This window comes from Bacillus rossius, chromosome 1 (assembly GCF_032445375.1).
Source record: "Bacillus rossius redtenbacheri isolate Brsri chromosome 1, Brsri_v3, whole genome shotgun sequence".
Lineage (NCBI taxonomy): Eukaryota > Metazoa > Arthropoda > Insecta > Phasmatodea > Bacillidae > Bacillus > Bacillus rossius.
The window spans coordinates 282,581,708-282,594,634 of NC_086330.1; the positions used below are offsets into that span (position 1 = coordinate 282,581,708).

At 36.1% G+C, this 12,927-nt stretch overlaps 1 protein-coding gene across 3 annotated transcripts in view; it reads left to right on the forward strand.

The window, feature by feature from the left end:
- The first annotated feature begins 1,016 nt into the window (after positions 1 to 1,016).
- The window catches only part of LOC134527662 (merlin), a 124,862-nt gene continuing 112,951 nt past the window's right edge, over positions 1,017 to 12,927 (forward strand). Inside the window, exons 1-2 of one of the 3 annotated variants that reach the window (XM_063360534.1) lie at positions 1,023 to 1,261; positions 5,857 to 5,904. In XM_063360534.1, coding sequence (XP_063216604.1) covers positions 1,163 to 1,261; positions 5,857 to 5,904 — 147 coding nt within the window. In that variant the 5' untranslated portion in view covers positions 1,023 to 1,162. Of the gene's footprint in view, positions 1,262 to 5,856; positions 5,905 to 12,927 lie in introns of all 3 variants that reach the window. The other 2 variants (XM_063360536.1, XM_063360535.1) reach the window with 2 other exon arrangements.

Genomic DNA, 12,927 nt, shown 5'->3' on the forward strand with positions numbered 1-12,927 from the left:
GAAGGACGTCATGGTCTGTAGGAACGCCACATAGTTTGTGGTGAAACTCTCCCTCCCACCTCCTTGCGAAGCCAGCTGTATGCGCTGGCCAACATTTAAGGCCCATTCTATAAGTGAGAATCTATTACAAAATGCAATTTTGGCCTATTTGTGTACCATGTAATTCATCATTTTGAGGTGATATGTTATTAATGTTTAACTGTGTATAAAACTACTGAAGGGGGGGGGGGGGGGGGGGGTTGAAACTGTAAACCCAGTTGTGATAAAATTGGTTTTAATGGTAACAAAGTAGGATTTAGTCAGGCCTACAGGAGAAAAAAAACTTTAGTAACGAACATGATAACTAGATTCATTTCATAACAGAACCTTCCTGACCTATGTGTCAAAAGTGTAATTAAATGTATTCACGCCTGGGTTAGAGGCCTGTATGTTTTTAAAATATAGGTACGTTTTATGCATGCGCATGGTAACTTAAACCAAACAAAATGCTCACGAAAGTGATTCCATTCTGGCAATATATTTATTATGGTTAACATGACATGTCGGGGTTTCATATGGTACAAGCCAGATAATATCAGGCACCTTAACAAGAATATTAGCCTTTCTTTGCAACTGAAAGCTTAAAGAAGGTTAAGTATTTAACGAGTGTAACTTTTAGAACTAAACATGCAGAGATGCAATAGGTCCGAGTTACGCCTGTTTAGATATAGTACATAATTATTTGCCGAGAAAATTAATTACAAATGTTTTATAAGATAATATCAAAGTAATTGACCAATTTAGTTTCGAAAATAATAAAAAGTAACATCCTTTGTGAAGAATGTCTTGCTTCTCTGCATCTTTGTTTACAAACAAATCGTTAATTTTCTGTATGGCGGGAAAAGCAAGCACGTGGCAGCTAAAAAAAAGGGCTCCTAATGAGCATGCGCCGCACGCTCGTTAGTTCAGGTTTTACCACGACACACATGGTATCGCTGCGGTCGCTCCATAGCAGTCTGCTTATTGTGACACGCATTTAAAATGGAAGTTACCACTCTTTCCGTAGGAGTAATGCTCGTTGGCGATAGGTGATGTTTTTGTTTTGAGAAAGATGTGTTTGATATCGTAATTTTAATTTACATTTGTTGCTCAACTATTATGTCAGTCGACACTGTGAAATAAAATGATTGATAAGATGCCCCAGTTTAGACGTAAAAAGTTTGGCAAGTCATTTCCAGTTAAAGTTTCAACTTTGGATGCTGAGCTAGAATTTTATTTGGAGGTTAGTGAACCAAGTAATTGAGATTAATAGCTTTATCACAGTAGGTTTAAAAATATGGATTATACTGGATTTTGATATGGTCTTCTCCGTAAGTTCAATGGAGATGAAGTCCAGAATAGCTGTGTGGTGAAAGCAATTAAAAACTAGACAAAGTTTCGTAAATCACTGCAACAAAAAAAGATTAGCGGATAAATTTTTCATTAACGTGTAATCGATTTTTCTTTCTAAGGCACTGACAGGCATCAGAGTGAGTCTCTTTTCTAGCTAAAAGTATTTTTTTTTTTTTTTAAAAAAAGCCTCTATCAGTCTCTATTTTTCTGAAATCAGTCTACACTGTCTTTTTTTTGTTTTTAAACTGAAGAATTTTTAAAATATTCATAAATTTGCTTATTAATAATTTGCAAAATACTACATTACTGCAGAATGCAGAGCATGCTTGACCTTTCCTACCAATAACTGTATGGAAATCAATCTAAATAAATTTGTTCGTATCAAGTTACATTACAGAGAAATTGCATTTATTGTAATATAGTTTACCCTCTGGTTGAGGTCCTGGCTGTGGTATTCATTATTAGCAGGCAGTGTATCTCACATGACATAATGTGTTGGAGGGATTATAAGTCTGGTCAGAGAAGATCCCTTCTAACCAGTGATGGTAACAGTTGATGGAGATAGGCATTAGCTGACCTTAAGCACTATTTTTCTCTCTTACTGTAAGTTTATGACTACAGTGGAACCCCTGAATTAAACTTTTCCAGGGGAAAACTGAAAACGGTGCAATTCAGAGGAAAGTGTAATTGAGGGGAAAGTAAAATTTTACAAAAAACTACATGGAGTTATTCTTCAAGTCAACGCTTGCTGTAATAACAATTTTCAATTTTTTACAGCATTAACTATATTATTTTTGTTTTAACTTTAGTAGTTAATGTCAACCTCAAAACCTGAGTAAAAATAGTTATAGGCCTAACATTTAACAACTTGATATTTTGAATTTACTTTATAAGCAGCAGCAATAACACAAACAAATGGGATGAAATTAACAATGCAGGAGCAATAACACAAACAAATGGTATGAAATTAATATATTTAATGTAGACACAGGAATATCCATTGTTGTAAGTATTTGAAATATTTTTTAAATGATCTTTATTTTTTGTATGTTCCCGTTCCGTTTTCTTAGTGCTTGTGAAATTAAGATTAATAATAGTGTTGTTTCGGATGGGCCAGGGAGGGGGGGAGGGCAGCCAATCCCCATCCAAAGCCAAAAATTAATTGTTCAGTGAAATGAATGAAAATCAAAGCTTAAACTCCACAAAAAAATATTTGTAATTATTCTAAAATAAAATATATTTTTAGTGTTTATTAAATTAATAAATTATCTGACATCTATTTTTTTAAAGTGCATGTACATTATTTCTAGTCTTAACCGGCAAATTGGTGGGGGTATATATAGAAATCTTCTCTTAGCATTTTAAACTTTTGTCGCTCATGATGATTGAGGCTTGATTTTTAAAGTATATTTTATAGGAATTTGATGGTCTACAAAGTCTACTTTTTTAAAGATTTAGTCTACATTTTACCTTATTTTAAAGCCAAGGGCCACTCCTATCCCTGCACTGGTTTATGCTGGCAATGAGTCGAAATAGATAAGAAGGCAATGTTCAGCAAGTTTTAATTACAACTTTTACGTTTTTTTCCCCAAAGTAGCAGACCTAACTTAACCAGCCTTAGAAATTTACTGTGTTACCTAACCTAAAAAGTTAAGTGAATTATATAAATTCGGTAAATGGAAAATTAAATTTTTATCTAACCTTGAAAGCTAAACCCACACTTAAACCCTATAGTGTCACTTCAGAATTTAAATTGAAACCCTTGTCGTCGTCCAGGCTGAGCCCCTGTGGTGTACTAGGTGCTCCGGCTGCTCTGGGGTAGAGGGGTTCGAGCCATGTGGCCGTGTCCTCCCAACTCTGCCTCGCGCACACACACACAACCACTCGCTATGCTCGCTCGCAGCCGACTGCTGCATCGCGCGGCCGCTCCTTGCCTGCCCCCCCCCCCCCTCCATGGCTACACTGCCCCGCACATCCGTAACTGGCAGGAGGGGCGTCGGCGCGTCATAACGGCCTGTAGGAAGCCAGGGCGGCACTTGGGTCGACGTCAAATGACCCCCCTCCCGCGAGGCCACTATGTGCACCGATGTCTCTCAGTTCGGTACAACACGCCACACGTGGGTACTCGTCGAACACTGTGGGAGTTGGATCTGGGGGGCCTACTTCACACTGCTCCCAGGAGGGTAGCAAGTTCATAACATTGCTCCTGGGTCTCGGCTTGTCGTGGCATAGGTACTGGCATGGTTAGGGTGGGACACACATAATCGCTCAGGTAGAAGGGGATCGTACTGACGCCCCCGTAAGCCCCAAGGGAGCGTCGCAAACCGCGAACAAGTGCCGGGAATTACCTGGTATAGTGTATCGCCATCCGACATATCAGAAAAATAGGTTACGGCACACAGTTCACCAAACCTCTCGGCAATCAACACGGGTATAAAAAAAACAGGGCTTAAATTAAACAGCGAAAGAAAGGAATTTGCTTGAGAAAGCACAACTTTTGCGGCAAGTACGACAAAACATTATTTATTAATCTGAACCTCTGAAATCAAACTATTACAAGCATTAAAAGAATATAAGCATTCGCCGGTACATATTAACTAAATCGGGCCCGATGCTATAAACTATATATATATATATATTCATACCCATCACATGATAAGGAAATATAAAAATCCCCTAAACTTAACATCAGTTACAATAGACACCTTATAGTGATTTAAAATCTCTGATAAACCAAGTTCGAGCTAGTTAACACCTTCCTTGTTATGCGACATGCTCGATTGTTCGGGGGACGGGTACCCTTAAAACGTTCAACGCGAGTCTCTACCATTTGAATTTCATCATAAGTTTCAATTATTTACTTCACGTGTCCATATCATAAAGTTGTAAAATGTAGCTGGGGAGAAACAGACCTCCGACGTAAAATAAAACTCTCAGGCTTGACGTAATTATTTCTGCCACCAATCTCTTGCAGCATAACCCCGTTGCACAAGGGGAATCACAAGGGAAGTCACTCACGTATCGGCTCGTCGTCTCCGTTGGATTAGCGAATCCTCGCTAAACCCCACTGGTCCTCAGGCCAGTCGGTGCTGACGGCTATACTAGCCGGAAGGAGCCTCGTTCCGCCGCGATAGTACCGCGACTATCTTCTTGACGAGCTTTACAGCTACTCTTGCACACAGATACCAACGAGTTATTTTGCTGCCCAAGCCGGTCCCACACTCGCAAAAGTCATTTTTTTGCGAGGCCGCTTGCGCGGACCACCTCACACACCGGCCCGTCGTCCAGAACAGCTGATCGCCTGCCTCTCCTCCCCTCCTTCAAAGAAGGGAGGGGAAAAAGTCTGTCTCCCTCGCGCGCATGCGCGCTGTGCTCGTGATTTGTTTCATTTTACCCCGATCACCACTTATCCAACTTCGCTATGTCACATTAATAATTAAAATAGTTTTATACAAATATATAACTACATAAATATATAACTACTAAATATAACTAATAAACACAATTATTTAATGATATTCTCACTAACTGTTACCAGGTGCGCCCGGGCGACGCTAGCGCTGAAAAACGTTACCAATATTTCAAAAATACCGCCGTACGGATAACACCAAAACTCAAATAAACTATACTAAAGGAAAACTAAAATATAAACTCCCTTTTAATTTCCTTGTAAAACGGTACCCCGAGAAAGGGGTACAGTACGTGACCTTAAGGGACGTCCTGAAGGGTCGGGTTCACTCCCCGCTGACCTTGTGGGCGCTGCCTGCGAGTTGAGGACCATAGACGGCGGCCGCACCCTAGGGGTGGGCGTCACCTGCGGATACAAGTCAAACAGTGTGAGGGTCGGGTCGTCAGCGATGCACTCGCTTACAGTCTGCTGGCTCTCTGGCTTCGGGTAGTACCCCTCCTCGTCCCTTAGATTCGTCTCACCATCCAACAGGTGGCACTCGGAGATGTCGATGCCTTTCTCAGAGATTAGATGCGAGAGGCTCTGTCCTTCCTTGGACTCCTCCCCTTCGTCCTCCGAGTCCGACTCCATGACAGTCACCCAGGACTCAATCATTCCCATCCAGGGGCTATGAAGGCGAAGAGACACCTCAGCTACCCGCCCCTCACACTCACTGTCCATGGGCTCTGCCACTAATGGCTCCTTATACTCCCGCTGCCCCCTGTCGCTGGCGGCCCCTCCTCTCCATCCCATCTCCAGGTAGTCCAGGGTCGCTTCCAGGCCCTGCCAAAAGTCCTGGGCATGAGGCCCCTGACATGCCCCCTCCCCTCTGGCCCTATTGAGCACTCCCACTCCCGCAGCCGTGAGTGTCGAGTCCGTTGTTGCTTCAGGTGGTGTCAAATCTGGTGTGGTGTCAACTGGGGCCGAGTCCGACAAGTCTTTAAATAATTCAAGGAGTTTTGTTCACTAAATCTGAAATATGTAAATTAAGTATAAAAGATTATATATTAATATCTAATTTATATTACTCTTTTAAGGTAATCATGGATGCCTTACACATTGCTGAGGCAGGTTGTAGTTTGAATGTAAGTAAATATTAGTCGCTACTTATATTTTAGTTTTTCAATGTCTTACTCTATATTGTAGTATATTTGATTTATGTTAGGTGTAAATACTACATTTTTAACATGGGTCTTTCCATGCCAGATCATTCAGGGGTGTCCAACCCACCATCTTGATATCTTGAGACAAATATAAAAACCCTTATTTTTCATTTTGGGAATATTGGTTCTAGTTTGGAAATTAAAGCCCTTCAAAGTTTCCCATTGTTTGGTGAAATTTTTTTAATCTGCAACCAAAGTCGAGCGACACATCTTGCTTCAACTTACATTTGTAATAACAGTTATTAATGTAGAATCGTGAAATTCACCATACTTATTCAGAATATTATGTAAATTTCATATATCACTCGGAAAATGTAATTAAATTTCCAGAAGTACTTGCAACTTGTGTTAGAAGTGGAAAAAAATGAATTACCATAAATTGTAAACATCAGTTCAGAAATCCTATTATAAATTTTTCTTTTAATCTTTACAATCATTGGCTTGGTACCATTAGAAAGAGCATAAAATTTGCTACAAAATGGTGAAATAAAATTTGTGGATATTTACCTTCTCACCCTCACCCCACCTAAATAAAGGTTGTAGTGGATAGAAATTTTGTTATCTGTACATACATTACATAAGTTTGTATAAATAAAATAAAATTACAGAATTACAGTATTCAAAGTTAGGCCTGCGAGCTGTGCTCATGAAAATATCAATTTGTTTTTACAATACCGATGTCACTTGATGTACTTTAAGTAGGCCTACTTTAAGTTCTTTATCATTATAATCTATGAAGAAGCTGATTCCATTTTAACCATTTTGATTTAATTTTTCTTTCTCTCTTGGATGTTAGTTTATAGTGCACCCTTTCAAACTGAGTCTCAAGTTCCAGAACATCAACAGTGCAAAGAATGTTAACTAATTGTAATGACACCCAGCGTGAATCTTCCTGACCATAATTACAATGTTCTGGCCAGTAAAATAATTTAGCTGGCCAGTGAGGATGCATAAACTTAATCATTGCAATATCATCATCTTTTTATATTACTAACCCAATATAACACTTATCATCCTAAACTGAACACACATACAAATTGTTTTTAATTTTGAGGATCTCCGTTTTTTTCAGTCAAAGAGTACTCTAACCAAAAATTCTCATCAGAGCTAATTCGCTTAGCTTAGATAGTGGGATGAAATAGTACAAAGACCTTGTTCCAGGCACTGTTTGAGAAACACTTGTTAAGCTTTACTTACACTGGGTGAACATAGTCTTCTTTGATCAGCTGAAACCTAATTTTAGTAAGGTACTCATTGCAAAATTGAAACATCTGCTCAGTTGTCAAAATTTTATCTTTTATACGGTATTCTTGTAATTTGTTAGAATTTGGACAGTTAGGACATATTCTTAATGTGCAATAATGGTTTTCATTATCATAGGGCCTATACCAGTTAATGATAAGGTACTTTAACTTTGATTTTTCTAAATTCATATCATTTAAAAGAAGGATTAGATTCTGGTGTATTGAGCAAACACAGGCCGAATGTGTACCTGGCTGATCAACTATGACACACCATTTTGGCCACAGCTCTCAGAATTGAGAAAAATCTACTTTCATCACAAGGAAATTTCTCTCTGTATGCTGTGTGTAGTTCCATAAGATTGTAAAGTATTAGGCACTTTTGTTCATAAACATTTTTGTGTACAGTAACCGTATCTTTGGCACCTGGCTGTTTTCATCTGCTTAGTAAAAATTGGTAACTTTTTTGTGAAATTTCAAACTCTTGTTCATGAAATAACTTCGTCCTACTGTTGGAACACAGCTTTTGTCCAGGAACTAACAAATCACCAGCTTTTCTTTTCGTATCTTTGACCATTTGAAGAGATACAGGTCTTATGCCACTTTTTTATAGACATTTTGTGTTTCTTAGCTGGGTCCCAAAATTTTTTAAAAGCTTCCCCGTAATGTTTGATGAGTGATGCATAGTGGTGTGAACATGTACTTGAATTTGAATGCAGTGTGAATCCATTTATCCTTCAAAGAAGAATTTCTTTTTCTTCATCAGGAAGTTCAGCAATATTAAGAATTATCTTCTTGTTTGTGTTTATATAAGACACATAATTAATAAAAATTCCTAGACTACACTTTTCATATAAAATGGTAGCCATTGTAGATTGTAAAAAATAACTGTCAGGTTTACCTACCTATTTCAGTCAGAAAATACAAAGTAAATAACTTATCAAAAATAAATAAATAAAACCAGCTACATGTCAGCACTCAAACATTAACAGTCATAGATTAAATAATCCCAGACAACTTGTTGAAGTGCACAAAAAATTTTGATTTAAAATATTTATTTTTCACCTTATTTTGACTTAATATTGAAAAAGCATCCTAATTTTCAATCGAAAATTCTCACGTAAAAATATCAGCTTTTTTTAAAAATTCGGTGGGCTTTTTATTTGTTGAAATATCTACTTTCTGATGGTGTAAAAATATATATACATTACTATGGTAAATGTTCTCAGAAAATGCATAAAAACGAAAATACTCGAATCTGACATTTTTTTTTAAAATCATTATGTACAATTTTAGGCTATTTATTACAATTTACACTTTAATTACTCGAAAAACGTAAGATTCCATTTTAAATTGATAAAAAATATTACAAATCATAAAACATAAAGATTGTAAAAACATGCGAAAATAGTTCTGTATATTAAAGATAGGATTTAAAGGGGATTTCATCTAAAAAATGTAACTGCTGCAATTTTTTTTCAGTAAAAAAGTTGATTTATTAAAAATTTTTTGCAGAAATACAATGATATATTTGAATGATTCATATTTGAAACTATTAGACGTGAAAAATAGATCTTTTACATTTTCAGAACCTGGCTTGAGAAAATAAATGTCATGAATATTTGAATTTAATTGATTCAAAAGGATCAAAATATCAATATCCACAACGACAGTTTTATTAGTATCTCTGGTAATTTCTATCGAGGTCTTAATTATGTCAGCATCAGCATTTTCTTCTGCTTGTTTGCAGGAAAATCCTTGTGATTGTAATCTTTTCATTATAGCTTTTATTATTTTTTCCTTGTTTTTCTCGTTAAATAAAAAATTTTCTTGCAAAAATGGTATTTTTGTATGGTTTTGATAATTGAACTCTGAAATATTGTCTGAGGTTTTTCTACAACTACGTTCTCCTCTTTTAGTTGAATTAGCTGCTGGTACTGTTGTCACAGTAACTGATTTTTTAATTTCGGGTACCCATAAAAAACAATATAGCTGCTTGCTGCGTAATGTTTTTCTACGTAGCGCAAATATTTAATCATGATCTCTTTCACCGTTTCATTTTTCTGCCAAATTACTTTGTGCAGTAAAAATCCACCGTCGACGACATGCACAATGCATCTCTGGAATAAGAATTTAATAGATAAGCTTTTTTACTGAAAAAAAATTGCAGCAGTCACATTTTTTAGATGAAATGCCCTTTAAATCCTATCTTTAATATATAGAATTCTTTTCGCATGTTTTTTGCAATCTTTATGTTTTATGGATTTGTAATATTTTTTATCAATTTAAAATGGAATCTTATGTTTTTCGAGTAATTAAAATGTAAATTTTAATAAATAGCTCAAAATTGAACATAATGATTTTAAAAAAAATGTCGGATTCATGTATTTTGGTTTTTTTTTGCATTTTCTGAGAACATTTACCATAGTAATGTATATATTTTTTTTACACCATCAGAAAGAAGAGATTTCAATAAACAAAAAAACCCACCGACTTTTTAAAATAGCTGATATTTTGACGTGAGAATTTTCGATTGAAAATTAGGGTGCTTTTTCGATATTAAATCAAAATAAGGTGAAAAATAAATATTTTAAATCAAAAAATTACAGTGTGTTTGGGACATAAAAAAGGTAGGTTGTCACAAATTTCGTGAAAAAAAAAATTTTGTTTCTAAAAGATAAAAATAAAAAACCAAAAACTTGGTTATTTGAATTGTTCACATAAATTTTGAGGTTATGTGAAAAACGTGTAAATACAATGTTGTAGATGTTTTTATTACCTAAAACTTTGCTATTTAACTTTTTTCTATAGGACTTGTAGTTTTGCTGGTAATCAAGATAAACTGTTTTTTACCCTTAAAAACAAACCCCCTTCCCGACCTCAGATCGGCCGTAAATTATTTTTCCTTTCATTTTTGTTATATTCTCTTCCTTTTCCGATGGGTTTCATCGTACTATTATTTTTTTTTGGTTTCAAAAATTTTCGACCCTGGTCTATAATATCTTCTATGAGATTATCCTACAGTAAACATTTAGATGTTGCAATATATTACATCATCTACATTTAAGCAGGAAGATGAAATACTACATATTTGTTTTTACATGAACAAATAATTTTGTAAACTTTAAACTGATATAATCATCTTAACTGCTTCTTTCACAAAAATACTTGCTTTTATAAAGAAAGAAGGTAAATATCATCAAATTTAATTTCACCATTTTGTAGCAAATATTTTGCTTTTTATAAGGGTACAAAGCCAATGATTATAAAGAATAATAGAAAAAAGTTATAATAGGATTACTGAATTCATGTTTACAATTTTTGGTAATTCATTTTTTCCACTTTAACCATAAATTGCATGTACTTCTGGACAATTAATTACATTTTATGAGTGATGTTTGAAATTTACATAACATTCTGAATAAGTATGGTGAATTTCACAATTCTACATTAATAACTGTTATTACAAATGTAAGTTGAAGCAAGATGTGTCACTCAACTATAATTGCAGATTAAAAAAATTCCACCAAACATAAGGAAACTTTGAAGGGCTTTAAATTCTAAACTAGAGCCAATATTCCAAAAATGAAAAATATGGTTTCTTATATTTTTCTGACGATACCATGTACCAAATTTCATACAAATATGAGATTTTGGGGTGGCCACCCCTGGAGATCTGGCATGGAATGCCCTACACTTAAAGTAAATGTGTTTCATAGCCTTATGATATCTAACTTATTAAATGGCTCTTTGAAATGTATTGCATTTAATATAATAAATCCATTTTCATAACTGTACAAATAAATGAACAAAAACAAGTATCATAAATGAAATAAATTAATATACTTTTTAAAAACACATAAATAAAGCACATGAATATATTTAACCTAAAAAAATTATAAATCACAATTTCATTACTTTCAACTATATGATTAGCAATAACTTTTGTATTATTTTACCACAGTTGGCCGAATTGCTTCCAATATAAAAAGCGGTTGTCATAATTAGGTACTTAAAATGGTTCAAATCAATAGACAACAGGTATACTGTACTGGAAATAAACATCCCGGTCAGGTAAGGTCCTTCTGTCTGCGGTAATCCAATGGCACGAGTGTGCCATTGTTCTTGGATCTTCCAATGTTAAGTTGGGGATTCTTTTGATACTACAATTCAGAGGGCTACAAGACCTTTTCAGGTCGGGACTTAGTCCAGTCAATAAAGGTAGTCCACCCTACAAAAGGTGCGACATTGTTTTTTTTAAATGTTGTTTAGGATCATAAGGTAGATATTAATCCAAGTTTTCGTCATCCCCCCCTCTTGCTTCATCCGCCATCTTGAAAAAACTGTCAAAAGTATGCACTTTTTTCACTTTTTGACCTCTAGCTCATTACCAGTGAAATTTTTATGTATAACTGTAATTATTAAAATGTAGACAATGAAATTTCCAACAAATTCGTTGCAGAAAGTTTTTATTGTAGGACCAAGCGTATTCGAGCTACGAGAAGGAGAAAAAGGAGGATAACTTGCGATTCAGCAAATTTTTCACTTTCTTTCTACCTCCCACCGCAAAAACAGGGGGAAGACTTTATCTCAGCGAAAAGTTTATTGAATGAAAGTTGTAGAGAATTTAAATACCTTTAAAACCCAAGTCTCAAAACAAATTTTACGAGAAATGGGTAGGAGTGGGGGAAAATTCAAGAAAACCAGAAAAAATTCGTAGTTTGTGATTTTGCTCTGAAGCACCGTTTGGTGAAAGTTTTTTGTTTTCATGATATTCCAAGCATTTTTAGATCACAGCAATGTATGCAAATCATATATGAATCATTTACATGGATGAGGGAGAGGACATATTCGTTACACATATATGTAAAGAAAAGTTTGTTTGTATTTAAAAAATGTATAATATAAAACAATGCATTACAATGATAAAGAATTCACAGTAAAATAAGGACTTTAAAAAATGAAGGGGGGGGGGGGGGGGGTATTATTACAAATACCGGGGACGCTTCGCAGGGCCGATTGGGGAGGCTGACTCTTCGGCAGGGTCGTCACTTTCGAATTGTATCGACGGGTCGTCGACATTCGCCTCTTCCTCATCAGCGACGATCAACGTATGGTAGCTGCAGGACTGTCTGTGGCAGAACTTGCAAAGTGTGGAGCAACGGAGACCCAATTTCCTGCATCTACATGCTGCTGCGAAACAGCCTGCAACGCACCTGTATGAAACTGTCTTCAGTAGGGCCAGAGGAGCAGCATCTCTTGTTGTGGTTGTAGGCATCAAGCCCCTGCTTCCTGATGTCCAGCCGAAGATGTATGGGTCTTTCTTGATGCTCATCCACGCCATCACTTGGTGGTATGCCCTCAAGGAGTGGTATCGCGCTGCATCAGCAGTTGGGGGCAGCTTTGCAAGATTTATGTTTGTGGTGGTGGCAACAAATTTTGAGTGTCGGAGGTCAGTGAGTGATTGGTCAATTTCCCCACCATAGAGGACGCTCAATATTTGCTCTCCTGCTTCGGAGATGTCCTCTATGGTGGCTTCTGGGTCCATGAAGACCTCACTTACGTCCAACAATAATGGATTCCTCTGAAACAGGGAACAAAATTTGGTTTTACCAAACCCATAAATGTTTGATGTGGTGTCACACCCACTGATGGCGTGGATTAGCAGTAGGTTCTGAACGAAGTCAAACTTGAATGATGAGGT